Genomic DNA, 20996 nt, shown 5'->3' with positions numbered 1-20996 from the left:
ACTTTATTTACTTAGAAGTAGAAATTAAGTTGAAATGCTATGCATTTTACATGGTATAGAAAAATATCTTTTGGGAAAGAATATTTTATGAAATAAGTATGAACAGCTTGAGATGCGATAAAAACAAAAGCTCAAAACAAGAGTTAAAAAGTATTTCTGATACTAAGAAATAATTTGCAATTATTCTAGAAGTAATGACTTTGAGAACTGATAGAGAAATATTTATATTTTAGGTTAAATAGTTGCAAAGGTACTATAAACACTGTGCTTACAAGCAATGGCTACATCAATGAGAACATATTTTAATTCTTCAGTAAATCTTTAAAATATAATGAAAATTTTTATATTAACCTTAATTAGGAAATTGATGCCTTTAAATTGATTCACACTTTCACTAATTTGTGTCTATCTATATGTGCTGATTCTCTTATTATTTATCTCTAATGTTAGTGTCGCAAAACACAGGGGCTAATTAATGACTCACAAATGAGTAAAGTCATTCATTATCATTTTTGTCTCAATTTTTAAAAAATAATTTTATTTATTTAGATAGAGGTACTGGGGATTGAACCCAGGACCTCCTACATGCTAAGCATGCCTTCTAACACTAAGCTATACCCACCTCCTCCAAAAAACCAATTTTAACTTATTAAACCTTTTCTAGGAATAAACAAGACAAGGACATTAGATGGCAAACATAAGAACTCTGAAATTCATCGCTGCACGTTAGAATACTGAAGAGAGTGAAAATAGCTGTGAAGAATCATTCAGTCGTGAAAATTTAACCCTTGAGAAACAGTAATATTTTAAATTTAAAATCAGTTCCCTCGCTTTATCTTGAGATACCAGAAATCGACACATTGTAACTGACTATACCTAAAAAAGAAAAAAAGAGAGAGAGAGAGATACTTATCTATACAGAAAACTGTTTCTTCACTTCATTGGTACATGCACTTACTTTGAAGTTTGGCAGACATGTTCTGATGTTTTACAGAGTGCATTAAAATTTTTAAGTGCCTATTTTTTTAAATGAGAAATTTAAATAGATGATCTGGTGAGAGGGTGGGAGCTAATTCTGAAAGATTTAGACCTACAGGTACATTCAACCCAAGGGCTTCAAATTCAGACTTCAAAATAAAGCATCCTGATCAGTCATTTTTCCTTTCTTAGTCTTTTTCTCAATAATTTTTGAAGCCATCTATATGCTGATGTCAAATCTCACCAGAAAGAATGAGAAAATTTCTCTTATAGCACTTTTAGACTCACACTTTAATTTTTCATATATATCAAGCAGGATCTGGTTCATATAAGAATGTGTCATAATCACAACTACTATATCCTTTCAAATAGTTTTATTACTTCTAAATTAACTGGCCCAGGACAAACCTGCTTCTGCCACGGACAAAAGCTGGGTTTCTACTGGCCTACCAAGAGACCATTTAAAAAAAAAAACAAAACTCATTTTCAATCCCTAGCCACTGCAGAGATGGCTAAGTGCTTTTCAATTTAAGCTTTAAAATGAAAAGAGATGACCTATTAATTAAAAAAAAAACTGTCTACTAGCTAGATTGGAATTAAGTACTTAGAGTTTTCTCTTCAGTCTGAGTTTTTCCTTTTTTTCTTTTTTAAAAAATTATTTTCTAACTGGAATCACCTCTTTGCATGCCTCTGTGACAGTGATATGGACATAGTACAGGGGTGTGTGGTAAGTGGAATAATGCCCCCTCCAAAAAAAATGTCTACACCCTGACGTCTGGAACTTGTGCATACAGCACAAGGGAGTTCACAGATAGAATTAAGGTTATGGACTTTAGGACAAGGAAGTTATCCTGGATAAGGACTCAATGCAAACATGTGAGCCCTTAAAAACCAGAGGGGAAGGCAGAAGGGATTCAGCAGAGAGAAGAGAGATGCAGCCAGAGGTAGGAGAGAGCAGGCAGAAGTGGAGGTCAGAGGGAACTGAAGACAGAGCCAAATGGCCATGAGTCGGGAAGTGTGGGCGGTCTCCGCAAACTGAGACTCACCTCTGTCCAACGGTCAGCAAGGAAACTGATCGCACGAAACCGAATTTGGCCAATGATCTGAATAAGCACGGAAACAAATTCTCTCCCACAGCCACCAGAATGGCTGATGCCTTCAGTGAGACCCTGAGCAGAGGGACCAGCTGAGGCACGCAGTACCCAGACCTCTGACCTACTGCACTAAACTAATAGATCTGTGGTGTTGAAAGTTGAAAGTTTGCAGTATTTTGTTCCAACTGCATCAGAGAGCTAATCCAGGGTGAAAGCCGCTCTGGATTAGCTTCCTCTTGCTGACTAGATAGATTTCACTGTGAAACACCCTGTCATTGTAGTGTTTCTTATTTTTTAAATAAAATTTTAAAATCCAGTTTAAAATAAATACTAATTTATCACTAATTTGTATTTATTATTGACATTCTAGGTATTTGGTGAGTAGCCAATTATATAAAAACATTCATTATCTGTGGATTCTGCTTCTGTTTCTAAAATAAAAAGATCAAGACAAAGACGAGTTATACCTTGTAAATGACTTCCTTTCCAGCAAGTCATACATGCAGTTTGTACTTTCAAGTACCTGTCACATTTTTTTTTGTTATAATACCTGCCTTTATAGGCCCTTCTAATAGCGTTGCTAGCTTGGTAAATAAAAATACAAGATGCCAGTTAAAGTTGAATTTCAAATAAACGACAAATTATTTTTTAGTGTAAGTCTGTCCCATACAATATTGGGGACATATTTATACTTAGAAATAATTTGTTGTTTATTTGAAATTCAAATTAACTACTTTCTTGTGGTTTGTATGACAACTGTGACTTCATAGCTGATTCTTTTTACAATCTAAGGACACTGACTTCTTAGTAGAGAACCCCAGGGACATTTCCCTCTCAACATAGGCTGATACATAACTGTTTCAAAAGACATCTCAAAGGAAGAGGGGGTACATTTTCAGATATTGCAATCATTGTGGAACCTAAACCTATGTGTATGTGCTGAGACCAAGAAAATATCCTGAAAGTATACAGTGGCTGAAAACATACATAAAAGTTGGAGCCTAATACAGATCATGCCCAGGCCTGCCAGACTCCCCCCCCCCCCACCCCGGAAAGCCCTCTATCTTCATGGTGAAGCTGGGTCAGGAAGCAACGGATCGGGCTGGCAACCTGTTAAAAATCTTTTACTAAAAAAGTAAGTTAAAAATAAAATTTCCAAAGTTTAGATGTGAAATTGCATTAGTATAAATTTAAGGAAAACTCACAAATTATGATACCACCATGCTTGTGGACCTTTTGTCAGAACTGTGGAGTGGAATAGCTTTCCCCTCTTCAGACACCTACGTGACCCCCTTAGGAAGCATTTTTCTCCTAACGTCACAAGCCTATCGTGTTTAACATTCCGTAGACTCAGGATTTAGCATCCTTGGGAATGTTGATAGAGCTGAGAGATAATCCTCTGCTGCAGGTACGAACACCCGGCTGAGGAGGCAGTAGAACACAGAGAAATGGGAGTGCAGTCTATCCTTACACGAAAAAAATACTGAGTAATCTGAAACATATCGAAATATTTGAAACAATCTGAAAACATAGTGAATATATTTAAGTAGGTTCTAAATACCGTAAGAGAAGAGTGTTATTCATAGATTTCTCTGGAATGTTAACAGCATTCCTGATACTCCACTAATGTTTTGAGGTTTACACTTTAGAAGACTACAGTGTTCTTCTACCAGGCACTGGATGAACGGTTGTTCTGGAATAAAAGCGTTTTTCACATACTCAACACCGTCTATAAAATCGAGCCTCATGTCAATAACAAAAATAAAACTAACTAATATTTACTGAGTGTTTTCTACATGCCAGACACGATTCCAGCTCTTCTTTATTTATTCATTTATTTAACCTTCACACGAACTTTATGGGAGAGGCATTCTTATTCCTCTTAATATTATCGTTTACAGATGATCCCTGACTTACGATACTTTTACGATATTTTTCAACATGATGATGATGTGAAAGTGATATGCATTCAGTAGGAATGGTACTTCCAATTCTGAGTTTTGATCTTTTCCCGAGCTAGCAGTGTGCGTGCGCATCACTCTTGTGATGCCGGGCAGGGTCGCAGCCGCAGCTCACAGGCAGCTACACAGTCATGAGGGTGAACATCCAACACAGTGACAACTGTCTGTACCCAAATGTCCACTGTTTTTCACTTTCAGCACAGTTTTCAATGAACTACATGAGCTCTTCCACACTTTATTATGAAACAGGCTTTGTGTGAGGTGATTTTACGCAACTGCAGGTAACATCAGTGTTCTGAGCCTGTTTAAGGCAGGCTAGGCTAAGATATGATGTTCGGTAGGTTAGGTGTGTTAAATGCATTTCAACTTAGGATGGGTTTATCGAGCTGTGACCCCATTGGAAGATCTGTATCATTACATTTATTTCACATTTATGGCAACAGAGGCATATGGAAGCTAAATAACTGGCCCAAAGTGATACATTTAGGATGGAGAGCCAGGAGGCATCCTTAGGAGACCCATTTTAACGTTTATGCTCCTAAAAGCGTTGCAAAGCTGGCAAACCACACAGACGAAGGATCAGTAAAAAGAAATTCAATTGACACCTGACAGTTCAGGGATTTAATTCTGTAGACTTTTAAAATTTTAACGGTTAATAGTAACTTTATGTTAGAAATGGTAGAAGCAGAAGAGTGAAACACTCATGAGCAATGATGTGGTGAGCTATCTGGCATTAGAGTTCACTGAACTTAGTCAAGATGCCTGTGGGCGAAGGCCTTGTTTACACTGAACAGGATTTAGTGTTCAATGCCAGTGATTCCCTAATGCAGACACATGTTTTCTGTTTGCTGTGGTCAGAGATTTAAGAAAATGATAGTTTTTCCTTGTTTTTCCTTTGCTGGTGAAGAGCAGAGCTTTCTATCCTATCCTTTAGAGTTCTAATATGGTTATTGGGTTCACGTTGGTGGCCATAAGTGGAACGCAAAAAAAATCTGTGGTTGCATAGGAAGAACATATTGGAATTCTCACTGATATTTTCCAAGGACACCGGTGCCCTCATTTTTGCCCACGTCACACAAACACACCTCTGATGGAAGCCATTCAGAGGGACAAGTGATTCCTACTGAAGGTAGAGAGGGTCACCCCTTTGTTATCTTTCGGCTACTGCAGTGTATCCTATGTGCGCCTGCTGGGTGGATTTCCAAGGCACATTAGGTACTTCTAATAAAGTGACCCCAATAAAATGAAGAGGTAAGATGTAATGTCTGTAAGTGTGCTGTGGGTTAAAGTCAATGCTGAAAAGGAACACACAAAGGAGAAAATGACAGAGATGACACTCTTCCTACTCTTAGGGTGAGTTACGTGCCAGACAAGTTGCAAGACGGTGTAAGTAAGTCAAGTTAAAATTCATGAAGATCTATTCAAATTTGATAACACGTTGTTCAAAAATTCAAAATATTAAGAGGACTATTTGAAGTATATACATTTAGAGCCACAGTTTTCAATTGTATGTAAAGTCATGTGTACTCAATTCAACACATAATTTCTCTAAAGTCAAGAATACACGTTTAGAAGTCTTCTTAAAGTTTTCTACTTATCAGTGAGAGTTTTAAAAAGTCATGTGCCATTGGAGAAAAACTTTGTTCTTTCATGATGAAGTATGTTAACTGAAATAATGCATGAAAAATAATATGGCACGAACTTAAATGTATTCCCTTTATACATTTAAATGTACATTCTTTTCAGTAATGCTAATGGAAAGTACAATTTGAAAACATTACTGAAGATCTGAAGAAGTGAGTTTTAGAACAGAGTACTTAGCGTGGTGTACCTCCAATGTAGTGGCCCTAACGTACAGCTTTAATGTATCTTTGTGACAGTTTAGCTATGATAACCATTAAAACCAAATATTGAACTGAAGTTAGATCTATAACTTTGGATTGCTGTATTAAAATAATAATCAATATTTCACTTTTTAAAAAGAAAATACTAATGATATTTTAGTGAGAATCACATTGAATGCATTTAAATATTGTTAGTTCATCTTTAATCTTTTAAATCTGTATTTTCAAGCATGCTTTTAATGTACACTATATATATGATGTATAACATAAAGTGCATAAGATATTAATAAACTAGTAAATGTATACAGATTTTCAAGATGAAAACATACATTTGTTGAAGTACATATTTTTTAACTGATGGGCTCTTTAGTCAAAAAAGTTTGGAGATCATTGCCTCGTATGATTTGACAGTTTCAAAAAGGCAATGGATAGATCTTTAAAATAAGTAGAATAAGTAGACTTTAGAGCCACACTTCAGGGATTCAAATTTCAGCTCTGACACTTATTTGATTCTTTGCATTTCATTTTCCTTGTCTGTAAATTATGGATATTTTCATGCTTATCTCATAGGGCTGTTGTGTGCATTAAATTATATGCATAATTAATGTAAAGTACTTAGAAGAGTGCTCAATATATAAGTTCATAACAAACCTCATTATCACTGAGTTATTAATTCATTTGGAAGTATGTTCTGTCTGGAAAATTTGAAGTGTCTAGAAATAAATCCAACATTTATTTTTTCAACAATTGGACAAGCATCATTTTGTGTTATACTCTCATGGGACCTGTAAATAGCACCTAAAAATATCAGAACTTATATCTGTCAGTCTTTATTTTAGGCAATATGTCTTCAACAGAAAACATAAGATTTTTTCCACTTTCAGGGCTTTAAAATAATGTCAGCAAAAATAAATACTTAAATAGATGTAATTCAATAATATGTCAATTATTTATTGCTCATGTAAACAATTTCCTATTATTGTTAAAAAAAAAACTCCTCAAGGGTAGAACTGAAATTTCCAGGTAAAAATTCTTGCTATCTTTAAGAATTTAATAGAAAAAGGAGGAGTAACTCGGTTTCAAAGGATAATCCATATATAAAATTACCAGATACCTTAAATATATAAGCATATCCTTAATGAATCCAGTCTGATAGTCTGGGACAGCATATGGGAGAGGATAGTTATATTTTCTTATGTCACTCTAATATAGAACAGGGGTCTGCAGACTTTTTCTGTGAAGGGCCAGATAAGTAGATAATTTGGATTTTGAGGGCCATATGGTCTCTATCACAATTACTCAATTCTGCCCACCATGGACACTTAAATGGCCTTAAGCAATATGCAAACAAATGAATGTGACTGTCATTGGAATCAATGAAACTTTATTTATAAAAAAAGACTATGGCCATTGCAGACTTCTGGTCTAGAATCCAAGATCCATGAAGGATAAGGACTTTTTCCTATTTTATTCACTGATGTATTCTCAAGGCATAGCACAAAGTCTGACTTATAAAAGATGATCCATAGACATTTGTTGAATGAATAAGAGAATGAAGGGTGGTACACCCCAAACCCAGGTATCCTCAATGGTTTATGCAAAGGAGCATTCAACCATGAATTTGATTAAACATTTTAAAAATTGTATTTTATTTCATCTTGTGTCTTGCAGATTTTGACAAAATGATATTTTGTTAGAAATCTATTATTTGTGTACAGATATACCAATTGAAACTGAGAGACATAATTACCAAAAAGTAATGACCATCTAGGAACAAGTTTAAAAAAAAAAGGAGAAGAACAAAGTTACACTCCTTTGTTTTAGGAGTGGATACCTTGAGATGCATGCAACATTTTGCATCTAACAGAAATCACAGACCCATGGATTTTATGACGTATACTTGTTAATCAGACTTGGGCACACAGGTAGGTCACAACCAAAGTCGTAATCAAAAATGGGCAAAATGCTGCTTCATTAGGAAAATATCTTCCCACAACCCCTGAGGTAATAGTTAAATTATTGCTCTATTTTATTATGGTAAAACCCCACAGCAATATATAACCATCTTAAAAATATTTAAAAAAAATCACACTTCATATTTTTAACATGTTTCTATTAGGAATATTTTAATAGCTGAATTTTTTCCAGTGTTTAAAAGAATAATTTACTAGTCTCCAAGCAGAATTAAAAAGTGAGGAGAACTAGAAATTTATAAACAAGAAGGAGGAAGTGACCTCGGTGGGTGTAAGCGAACTTCGTGAGCGTATTTTTATGGCTGGTTTTAACTGTAGATGGTTATAAGCCATAGAAAGACAGTAGAAAAGGAACAAAGGTGAAGGAGAAAAATTATATGTGAAGAGTATTTACAGCAATTGTTCGATTTAATGTGACAATGAAAACTGAGTGAGGAAATTTCTTTTGTTAAGCTATAAGCAAGGAAAAATGTTCCTTGTATATACTTGCTGTATAAAATGAAGGTAGAGGTTATTAACAATTAAAAAATGTATACAAACTTATAGAAATCATTTGACTGTTACTTAGCATCTCATACAAGGCTTACACAATTAAATTCAAAGATGTATCTAAAGCTATGGCCAATTTAAAAGGTAAAAATAGAAGAGGGACTTAAGATTGTCCCCCACTTTTAAAAGATGTTTTTATCCTTTTAATTTTTTTTCTTTCTTTCTTTCTTATTTTTTTTTCCTAACGGTAACTCTGTATATAGTTTGGCAACATTAGCCTCATGTACATATCAGAAACCCAGGGCACAGAAAGGACCCTGTGATACGTACTTTTCACCAATCATATATGGCTTTTGAAAAACTCTAATAATATTTGGCTGGGACCTCATTTTATTCAATGCCAATGTTGAAATTGCTAGTGAAAGCATGCTATAGAAGGTAGATCTAGGTAGATAGACATAGCAATCATTTCTAAGGTTTAAAGAAATAAAGTAAAAGTGATACGTTATAAGGAATGCTTTACTTGCTATGCCTTCTGAGAAGTCCTCTCAAAAGAATCCCATTTTCATGGTGATGATGATTTCTTTAAATTTCCTTTTTAACAGGGAAGAACAAATCTGACTCCACGGTAGATCTGTTCCTTTGGCTCTAACCCTGTGCTCTGTTCCCGGTGCTTAGTCATGCTGGTTCTGTACCCTTTGTAAAAGAATGTCATCTCCAGCTGAAAATATACAGGAGAGCCCATTCTCAAGGCTCTGACCTATAAGGGTGTAACACTTTTCCATTCATATAAAGACACAAAGTTGCAGAACAGAGAATAGCATTTGTCTTATTGGAGGTTTACAGGAACATCACAACCTGACCTACGTGGACGGCTGCAAGAGCTAAGGATTAAGGATTCTGACACCAAGAAGTTTGCAACAACCAACCACACTCCCTCCTCTTTTTAGTATAAAAGGAGACTAAATTCTGACTTGGGTAAGATGGTTCTCTAGGACTTTAGTCCCCCATCTTCTTGGTCTGTTGGCTTTTTGAATAAAGTCACTATTCCTTGTTCCAACAACTCATCTCTTGATTTTTGTCCTATCATTTGGTGAGCAGTATGAACTGGGACTTGGTAACATCTTTGGGGATAATAATTAACATTTTTAACTAACTGCTGTACTTGGTACATCATTTATTTATTCATCCAACAGTATTACTTGAATGATTACTACCTGGAAAACCTCAATGATAACAGACGGAGAGAAAATCCATAAGGTTTTACTCTCAAAGAGTTTACCGTCTCCTGGGTAAGATAAGACAGATATGGATCAGTTATTAATCAGTCATTTAAACTAATAGTCATGTAATTATAAATGGAGAAAGGTCTTCAAAAAGAGAAAAAAATGTAGAAAAAAATTACTTTTGAAAATAGATTTCTGAATAGAGCTGTTTTATAGATTCATCCGTACCATGAAACCAATTTGAAGTATTTTTATTACCTACTTTTCACTTGCAGAAATATTCTAATTTTGATGATAAACTGATGGGCCACCCTTATCATTGGCTTTGATACAGGTTTTAGACTTGACCCCAAGAGCAATGTAAAGCCAAGAAAGATGTAAAGAGGGGGTGAAGAGATGTTCAGATTTGCTTTTCCAAAATGTTACCTCAAGCTTACTGATGTGTTGTCTTAGAGTTGTTTGTTACACATGTTAGCTTGATACACTAATTGAGAACAAGGTCTCTACCACTGAGCTGTATACTCTTTCCCATCTCAGCTTTTTCTTGATGAGAGAAAATGAAAAAAGAATTTGAGTAATTAGATAGTATACAGAACATTGAAAATTACTTATTGATGCATAACAATTAAAGGAACAATCAGCATCCAGACTGTCTGTATTCCATAATCCAATGTAGTCAGAATTTTAGGAAGGATATTTTGGTTAGTGGTTAGATATGCTTGACAAATATCCAGATACAGCAATACAAAATGGAGGAAGAGACTTTTATAGTAGGCAAGATTTCCCTCATTTCTAACAAGATGGAAAGTAATTTATCTTGACATATACACTAAGTAAAGAATTGAAAGTTTATGAATAATTTTTAGGAGGTATACGGTTGCTGGGTCTCTCACAACTCCCCCCGAAACCATTTGTGGAATCTGGGAGATGGGAACAAGTTTTTCATGGACCCAACAAAGATCTACTCCCTTCAATCACGTGCAAGGAAAGATGAAAGGCTATGCCGTGCTGAAACAGCACAGGATTTGAATTCGGAAAGCATGAGCTTGCCTCTACCACTCAGTAGCTGGGTGATCCAGAGTAAACTGCTTAAGCTCTCCACGCCTTAAGATACATTTCCACTTATTTAAACTGCAGAAAAAATGGTGGCTCTGAATGAGTGTGAATTAATCTCTAATGAATAAAGGCTGTGCTCTAACACTGAACAACTTGGGCTCTCTTTTTGAACAGATACCATCAGGAGGCACGCTTTTTTCATCAGAAGGAATTTTAAATGTTCCTTTCTTGGGAAGTGTTGAAACTAGACACACCATTTTTTTATGAGAAACAGAAATCAATACAGTCCCACACAGATAGCCCATTCTCTCAGAACGAGCATTTTATGTTTTGTAGAGAACATTGAAGAGGACAGAGGGACATGATAAATACTTATGGGGAAGAGTAAATATTTTCAGATGTGTAAAACAAGAGCTCAGCAAATGCTTAGAAAGACTGATTCAGAGAAAGGCTCACTGTTGTTGCAGGTTAGCTTGGGTAAGGATGCTGTGTTACACACAGAGGATGATCAAAGCAGAAGAATGATCAGAATATGTAGTGTGCTGTTGGCCAGATGTAAGGATTTTTATGTATTCTTAGTGAGTAGAGGCTTGAAGATTTCGTCTGTTAGCTACATAAGAATGTACACAATTTGCTTTAGTGTAACCAGTTCTTCTCAAGGAATTAGTACACGTCTTTAGAAAGTTATAAATTACAGAACCCCCACAGGTATTTACAGATAAGTCAAGATTATAGTTACTAGATCTAGTGAAAATTTAGTAAAACATTATCTCTTACTAAATGCCATTACTATCTTTATTTTGATGTATTACTGAAGCTTTTGCGAGGATTAACTAAGATGCTAAAAGGGTTTTGTAAAGATTAAAAGACTAAACGGATGTAAAGTGAATAATAATTCTAATGACCATCTTGCTCTAATAACATCCCTAGTGCTTCCCTCTCACCATATCATTATGTAACATCCTTCACTGTAAAGCTGCATTTATAAGAAAATACCAGTGGTAAACTTCACCTTGGCTGGTTATTTCTAATTGGGCTTGAGAGACCCAAGGGTTTTTTTTTTTTTTTCCAGTAACTTTTTGATCTCTAATTTCTATGAAGTTATTCAATTTTTATGAAATTTTCTAGTACGAGTCCCAAGGAGATTATCTGTGAAGGTATTTCCGGTAAGAATATAGCTCCCACGTATGGGGATACCTTGAAAACTACAAACGTATTATTTATGATAAGTATTTTTTAACTCCATTTTTTCTTTTCTTTTCTTTTTTTTAATTTCAGCTACCTGTTTCAAGAAGGTCAAAATAATATGAAAAAAAAAGCAGCTAAATGTTATAGGCCCTGAAATTCTTTTTAATACATAATCTCAAGAAAAGGTTAAACTATTAAAGTGACCTGAACCACAGAGGTCACTAAAAGATGCATCTAACAAATTAAAGCACGTAGTTAAAATGTTGATGCTGTTATACACAACATTTAAAATTTACAATAAACAGTGTTTCTAATACAGCTTCAATGGGGTCATCTAAAGGACATGCCCAAACCATGATTTTAATTATTTTTAAAAAATATTTATGCTATTTAAAGAAAGCTGCAAAAGCACTCCTATAAAGGATGTTTAATTCCGAGTCTACAGTATACTGTTGCTCCCAAGCAAGAGAGCTGGGAGTATCACCCCCACGGCACATTTGGTTGCGTCTGGAGACATTTTTGGTTGTCACACCGAGGTGGTGAGGATGGTGGTGGTGCTGCTGGCATATGGTGAGTAGAAGCCAGAGATGCTGCTAAACTTCCACGCAGCACAGGCTGCACAACAAGGATTTGGTCCCAAGTGTCAGTGGTGCCACTGTGGCAGACCTTGGTCTGTCATAATTCTTCCTGTTGGTTCATAGATTTCAATTTAACCATTAGACACCATAGTAGATAAAAATGTCTACTGTTGGCAAAAATGTCAGGAAATGGACATTTTCATATGTTATTGATGGAAGTATCAAGTGAAGTAAATATTTTGAAGGCAATTTGTAAATTTGCAAATCTTCCTTTACTTGCATTTGTACTCTTAAAAATTGAAGTCTGGTTGGCCGACTTACAATATTACATCAGTTTCAGGTGTACAATGCAGTGATTTGATATTTTTATATATTAGGCACCATCCAAAGTTATTAGTTATTGACTGTATTCCCTGTGCTGTACATTATACTTCCAAGAAACACTTCCTAACAGTTTTATATAGTGGATATGCGTAACTGTACTGAAACAAAGATTCTCTGTGCAGTATTATTTGTAATAAGAAAATACTGCAAACAAATGTTCATCAGTAAGGAAGTGGTTAAATACATTACAGCATACTCATAATATGGCATGATGAAAAAGGGCAGAATTAACAAGGAAGGATCAATGTGATATATTGCAGGTTGTAAATAATCCAGGTTATTTGAATTTATAATCAAATTCCTTGCTTACATTTATAGATATATTTGCATGTGTATGTGTGTATGTGCGTGTGTGTTCAGGCAAACAGAGGTCTAGAATGATACAAAGTAAATATGAAGAAAAAGCGTAGTCAATCATGGAGACTATGAGTATGTTTTGAAACATTCACGTTTTACTTTACATAGCCTTGTAATATTTGTATTTCAAGCTTGGGAAATTTGTGAAATTAAAAATGTAATAACAATAACAGTAATAAATATACTTAGACAGATATTGTCTGTCTTGTAAGGGTTATGTGAGAAATTCATTTTTGAGAAGGTTTTGATAAGGATTTCCCAGTGAAAGGAAGTTAAGAGATTGTAGTCATAGAACCATTAGAGGAGACCACTGCAAAACACTGGGTGGAATTCTGGGCAACGGAAAAAGAAGGGAGCAACGTAGCATTATAGAAGCACTCAATTATAAGAATTGTGATTCAAATCCAAATGAAAATTCTCACTTTTTTTTTTTAAAGAAGATGCCTTGTTTGGACACAGCTTGATCAGTATTTGCCTCAATCAAGCAAATTTCATTCTTCAGCACATGTCTATGGGAAACTTCAATTTCTATTCAAAAGTTAAGTTATTTTCACAAACTCTTCTTTATATTTGTGTACTTGAATCTAATCATTTGCACAGTTTTAGTTGAAAGAATTCAGCACTAAAGATGAAAAATATTGGAGAAAGAAATAAATTATGAAAATTATCTGCAGTCAGCAGCTTGCTTTTACAAAGATTTAGAAATCTCTTTCTTGTCCAGCTCAATCTTTCAAAAGCATGGCTAGGCCCTTTCATGTACAGTTATAATCTCAACATTCTAAATGTAGTGCTTCATAGATGCCATCAGTGGGGTCACTGGTTCACACTTCAGAATTCTAAGAGAGCCTTCATGCTAATGAGTCAACACCTGAGGAAGTGTCTCATTTGATCAATGCAGAGTATGTTGCTGCTCAAATACCTAAGCAGTTAACACTTATCAGAGTAGGTTGAAAGCTGGAATCTTCCTTTGAAACAACATACCTAGGGGTAGAAAAAAGCCACCAGGGCTGAACTAATTCAGTTTGTACTCATTTACATATTGTCTTAAAGGCATTATTATAACCCCAAGCCAGACGTGCCCCCTAGGGCTCCATTCATAACAACAAGCAAATACCATTTACTGAGAACTAGTTCTCACTTTATAGAAGAAATATGAAGACTCAGAATTAAAGCCATTGCCAGTTGTTCTATAAAAAAAGTCTTTTCGGAGGACAAGTCTGTCCAGATTTGTTCAGAGAAAGCTGTGAAAGCAATCTTACTACTCGTATAAAGCCAGACATCACAAAGTCTCCACTAATTATCTATTTAAATTTGAAGGCTCACTTACAATTTTTCTTCATTCTGGAAAATAAATACTATTTATTCTATTAAATTTCGAGTGCTTTTCTTTAAGCTATTTCACACTTAGTTTCATTTCAGTTAACTTTTTCCACCAGAGTGTACTAGAGACTTTTAACAAATTCCACAAAGTAACAAGCACATATAATCACGTCTTGCTATAATTAACCAAATGCTGTCGTATCTTCACCAATATTTAAAAAACTAGGACCTGCGCTCATATGTATATATATGTTTATGTATATACACACACTGTATTAGCCAAACATATATTGTCTTGCATATAAATTTTTGGTGTGCCAATTACGGTTTTAAAATTAGTGTTTTAATTTAATTTTCAATACAACAGGTAAAACTGAGAAAGCCCAAGATTGCCCTCCAAATAATTTTGTATTTTCCTGTTTTAATTTTTAAAGAATAGATGCTCTTTCTAAAAAAAAAAATTCTTTTTGTTTTTACCATATTCTTTGTTGTGTTGCGCTGGCATCATTACCTTCATTTTCCATGTTGGGGATCCAGAACACAGGACAGTCATAGAGCTTAAGAAAGATCACAGGGTATTTCTTCCTGCCTCATTTATTACCACGGTTTCTATTAATGGATCAACTGAAAAACTATTAAAGGCTTACTGTCTTCTGTGTTCTGGAGTGACCAGAAAGAGGGCTGTGTAGTTTTGGAGTCTAGGGTTCACTCAAGCTCGGAGAATACAGTGTAAATGTCGCTCTGTGGAGAATCCTTTTGCAATTATTGGGCTGTGGCCCCTAAGTTCATGTAGCACACGGGCATTGATTATTAAACAAGCTATGGTCAGTGCATCAAGAAACTCATAGCTCTATGTTTGGGTGTTTGGATGTGGAGGATGCGTAGTGTAATACACACAGAAAATCGTCATGTGAAAAAAACTAAGCGTGAAAAGTATGATATAAAGGTTTGAATCAAAATTCTTTAGGAGCATGAAGACAGAGATTAGTTACAAATCAGGAAAGGTTTTCCTGAAGTTGTGCATCAATTAAGGAAAAGATTTCAGGTAGTAGAATTTCACACAAGATGGTAGGACTATTGAGTGCAAAGAACCAAGAAAATATCCAAGGGACAGCAAGTATCCTGCAGAGGATAAAGTTCTTAAAGGAGAACATGCAGTGTGATAAAAGGCTGAAAATAGATAGGGTTCAACTCGATACCGAGAACATTATAAACCAGCCGATGGCATTTGGACTATAGACAAAGGGAAACTGTCAGCACTGGGATTAAGAAGGTTGGCCGTGGATTCAACTTCATGGACATGGGTTCCAGCTCAGGTACTTACTAGCTGTTGGGCAAACTGTGTAATCACTCTATGCCCCGATTTTTCCAACTTCAAAATAAAATAAATCACACACACACACACACACACTCACAGCCATTTTTGAGTTATTAAAAGATTAGATTCAGTGTGTTAACACATGGAGAGTGTTTAGTGCCAGGAGTATACCAGAGCTTAATATTAATGTTCTTATTTTTCTTATTAATAGTTCCCATTATGTGAGCTGAGTTTGGGGCAGTTTATTATGGGTAGATTAAAATGAAATGGGGCAGAATGGCGGCAGAAAGATAGATTAGAAGGCAGTTGCAGAAGAGGCAAGGTAAAACGAAAAGGCGAGCTTTAGATTAAGACAGAGATAGTTTCAAGTTCTATCTTCATTACTTATTTGTAGATTCAGTGCCTTGGCTCGATCACTTAATATTTTGAATCAAATTCTATTTTTCATTAACTATAAAATGAGATCATAACACTATGGCTGCTTTAAGGAGATTGAGTATTAAAGTATTAGCTGTGTGTCTCAAAATTAGTAGCTGCTCAATAAAACTGTAAATTTAAATAACTCCTATTACTGTTAATAATACTAGAATCTTAGTAAGGGGTAACAATGACTAAAAAAGGTAGCAAAGGCTTGACTATGAAAGGAGAGGAGAAATGGAATTAAAAATTTGATAAATAGTTAATGGCATCTCGACCAGTGAGTGATGAATCTATGAAAGGATGATTCCTGAATTTTCTGAGTAACAGACAGATGATGATAATTTTGTGATTTCCGGTATTGCCTTATTTTCAATGGCGACTATTTTGTCTGTGCCCATTGTGTTTCTTCAAATGGCCCCCGGCAAGCTTACAGGGCAAACTCACACTAAGAATCCGATGCATGTAGAGCCGACTCTGCTTCTTCCCCTCTCCCCACCTCCAAATGAGACCTCATCACAGCGATGACTCTGAGCTCATGTTGGTCTCTCCTACAGCTCACTGGCATCACTTATATTATTATATGATGTTCTTTGCCATTTGTTTTGTCTTGCTTTCTCCTTATTGATACGACAGTGGGCAGGGGATGACTCTTACATACCCTTTGTTCTCCCATCATGCCCAGACCGCCCAGTTAACATGGTGAACTTAAGGATGTGGCTTGGCACCTTTACCTCCCAGAATATCCCCAAACATAGGATGATGATTTTCAATTCAGTGAATCTATGTAGTTGACTGTAAGGGTGGTTGTAGGATATGTTCCTCCATTGACAAAGCTCAGCTTCTCTGCTGCTGGGGGCTACAAGGGTCTGATCACCTCGTGGATGGAGAGAGCTCAGGACATCACTTTGGTTTAGTCTGGTTCTTATTACTGCTGGTAATCTTAGCTTATGTGACGGCCTCCACTTTGGTGGTATATGTGATTTTCTTAGTGTTTATAGTATTTCACTTCCATCGTGGCCCCTTCTATTTTCCAGAGAAGGCTAGCCATGCCACCGTTCAGCATCACCTCTGTTCGACCCATTCTCTTGTTATGTATAACTTCACTTGACCTGACAACTTTCCGGGCAGCCCCACAACTATTTTCCACTTCTCTCACTTTTCTGTTCTTATAGGATAGCTAAAGCCTTTGTGTATCCCCTTGCCCCCCATTATTTTATTCCTAGGCACATTCCATAGTAATCCTTTCACCTGCATGCTGTCAGGAAATGCAGCCTGCAGGAAACTCTAACCAAAAGCAAGTCTAGTCTCTATGTTCATATTTGACCCAAAGTCAGGGATCATGTCAAGCTGTCATAAAAACCTGCTCCCACTCTGCTCTTGTACATCAAGGAGACATGATAATCCCACAGCCACACTGGCATTCAGTCTGGGATCAGAATGAGAGTTTTTCACTCTTACTGTTTCTGGTTCCATTCTCTACAAACCCTTTGGAGTACTCCTCCACAGCTCGTCTTCAGGGAAATGGGGGCGCACTGACGTTTCTTTCTCACTGGCAGGATAAAGAAAAGCTTTTCATAGAGAACAATGCACTCCCTCAAAGGCCACGGACTCCTCACTCTGAGCCACTAACCTCTCAGCGCCCCCATCCCTAGTCCTCTTACTGAGTTACTGCTGGTCCTACTGTCTCTTTGTAAGACCCACGGGGAGTGTCAGGCACAAACTGTTGGTGGCTCTTTTTCAAATGTCTGGTGCTCAGTATTTCTTTTATTTTACCTTTGAACTCGATACTATTCTGGGACAACAGGAAAAGTTTTACTTAAAGTTGTGTCATACAGCTGAATAATAACAGTAGTAGTAATAATAATAATAACAGCCAGCATTGGCACAGAACACCAGAGATAACCACAGCAAAGGAATTCACTTCCATTCAATAGTTATTCAGAGAATTTCTGCAGTTTTTAAAAATACAGAAAAAGATAAACAGCATTCAGCTTTAGAGTCAAATCAAGGAGCCTTATCCATTTCTTAAGTAGCCTGACCCTCTAGTTAAGTGGAATGATTCTCATACTGAAACGGTATGAAAAATATATTGGTTCGTTAATTCCAGACTAGGACATTGTTTATTTCTAGGAAAGGTCATGGGACTCATTTTTTAGATAAGCCCATCTGAAATCTATTGACCTTACTATAAGATAATTCAAAATTATCTTTCCTCATATAGAAGCAACAGTAAAAAAAATGTTTTCAGGGAACAGTTTCCATTTGTTACTTTAGAGAAATGCTCCTGTTTTTCTTGTTTTCGGGATATTCCTAGCCTACAACTTTCATCTAAACTGTAAGAACCACTGATCCACTGATCTTTCACTTGTACAAAACAGTATCAGAGATGGCCCGCTCTGTAGAGAGGGAATCAGTAAAATCAGAATGTGAAGGCAGTGCCATCACACAGAATACTCATATCAGGGCAACACATGAAAATATATGAATGGGCCACCACTCAGTCTGGATTCTCATGGGAGCTGAAGTTTTAGGAATTATAAATAAACTAACATTGAAACTGTTTTAGCTAAAACCTTGCCAAGAGTTTCTTTTTTTATTACTAGATTCCTTGTGAGAGTTATAAACAATTTTCTGTGATGATTAGGGAATATAGCCTCTAAATGCACTTTATTTCACCCACACCATTAAAAATATAAACCTTGATAAAAATTCTCTCCTTTGCATTACAAGTCTTTCTCCATTTAGCATCTTCCTCACAGCCATAAAAAATGCATGGGGGAAACGTAAGAGAAAAAAAAAAAGCAAAAAGATAGCTAGCTTACGATCAAAACATATGGGGCAAAGTTGTCCAAAATATTGTCACAACTCCTCCACTGACAATTCATTCTATTGTAGAATCTTGTCAGACCTCCCAGATTCATTGACAGACTATTATATTCAGAATGGCTTTGAAAACTTACAGCACTTAGAAATGCTCTGGAGACATATAAAAATGTCTTTATTTAGAACAGAACACATAACACCTGCCAAATTTGTAGGTTTGAAACTACTTCCAATAAGAATTAAAAGGCCCTCTTCCCAGCTGAAATAGGGCTATCAATGTATAACTTGTCTGCTCATGGGAAATAGTGGGTTCTGGTCTCTGATGTCGCAATTTAGTTTAAAATCACTTTCATGATGACAGGGTACATAAGGATGATAAAACTAGAAAGATGACAGTCTAATCTTCAAAGATCCCTGATCATCGATAAAAGATTAAATAACGTAAACATCTGAAATGCCAGATTATTAGCTGGTTGGCACACTCTCAGGACTGGAGTATGAAGAGACACTACTGAGACGTGAGAGATGCTTTTCCTACATGTAATGCAAAAATATATCCTCCCAAGAGGGGCAAATGAATTGTAATAGTTTTGAATTCAAAATATGTATGTTTTTTCTCAAAAGTGATGCAATGTATATAAAATGTTAATACATGATATACTGTAAAATGTTCAAAATTATTTTTCCCCTCCAAGTAAATGACTGATGGCTGAGAGTTTTAAGCACCCTGAAATCATAACATTTTTGAATTCTCACCGCAATTTTAAATATACGTACAAGAATGATTAGACAGGCTGGTCCTATAAAACTCCAAATAAAGTTGTTTTCTGTGCTAAGCCAACATCTGAAAAGTAAATAAGAGGTAAAAATCTATAAATATGTACTATGTACTTCAACAAAGCAAAATTGTCGATGATGCACAAAGCATATTCAAAATTGCATTTCTAATTTTTATGAGATTGTCTTAACTTACACTTTGGTGGTGCCGTAATATCTGTATCCTAATGATGCTGAAAATCCAACTACCACAGCTGGGCTGAGATAGCCAAAGATATAGAAATTCTTGTGCAAAAACCCTTTGTTGTAGATGACTCCTACGACAATGAGATAGAGGTGGATGCCTTCGATGCACATCCACGCAAAGGCAGCTAAAAAGAAGTAGTGCAGCAGCCCGGCTATGACTGAACAGAAGAGCTGGAAATGAAAGAAAGAAAGAAGCCGTAAGCAATGTTTGCTTTAACATTATCGTAACATAAAATACTGACGTTCTCCACCAATTATACCATTTTATATAATGCTTGATCCCATTAAACTAGCCTTGGCAAGGGTCAGTCTTTTAAGATGTACCTCTTGAATCTGATTTAAAATAACTGTGCTTCATCGATGTGAAACGTTCATCTGTGTTCACATTAGTTCTGTGATAGAACTAGTTTCTGTTCTTGTCCAGAGGTTTATACTTTTTATACATTTATATTATGTAATAAAGTGTGGATTAGTCACATGTAAGCCACGATATTTTAGTGCCTGTTAGTAATTTGAATTGATTACTGTTTTGGACATTCTTTCACTCTTCTTTATTTTATTCACGCAAAAAGAATGAAACTTATTGTTAATATTATGCCTAAAAAAATAATAAATAGCTCGATTAAGTTAAAACACTGAATTTACAAAACAGACAAATGATGATGTATTTTACCAAAATATCCATTTTAGAGTCATTTTAAGTGATATGATTATCAGGTAAATTCGAGATGGACTGCAGTTAAATGTTATTTATTAGTATTGACTTCACACCTAGAACTGTAGTTAGCACCTGGAGATCATCAGACTAAGTGAAGTAAGCTAGAAAGAGAAAGAAAAATACCATAGGATGTCACTTATATGTGGATTCTAAAAAAAATGACTCAAATAAAGTTTTTTACAAAACAGAGACAGACTCACAGACATAGAAAACAAACTTCTGGTTACCAGAGGGGAAAGGGGGTAG

General features: G+C 35.7%; 1 protein-coding gene across 1 annotated transcript in view; it reads right to left on the bottom strand.

Moving 5' to 3' along the window:
- Positions 1 to 20996, bottom strand: part of ADGRL4 (adhesion G protein-coupled receptor L4) — a 110534-nt gene that overhangs the window by 8086 nt on the left and 81452 nt on the right. Inside the window, exons 12-13 of the mRNA XM_010963353.3 lie at positions 19983 to 20203; positions 19787 to 19853 (exon numbers count right to left, since the gene is read on the bottom strand). Of these exons, the coding sequence (XP_010961655.1) occupies positions 19787 to 19853; positions 19983 to 20203 (288 nt within the window). The remainder of the gene's footprint in view (positions 1 to 19786; positions 19854 to 19982; positions 20204 to 20996) is intronic.

Source organism: Camelus bactrianus, chromosome 13 (genome assembly GCF_048773025.1).
Source record: "Camelus bactrianus isolate YW-2024 breed Bactrian camel chromosome 13, ASM4877302v1, whole genome shotgun sequence".
In the NCBI taxonomy this organism is placed as follows: domain Eukaryota; kingdom Metazoa; phylum Chordata; class Mammalia; order Artiodactyla; family Camelidae; genus Camelus; species Camelus bactrianus.
Note: the sequence above shows the minus strand (reverse complement) of the source record. Positions and strands in the feature narration are given on the sequence as shown.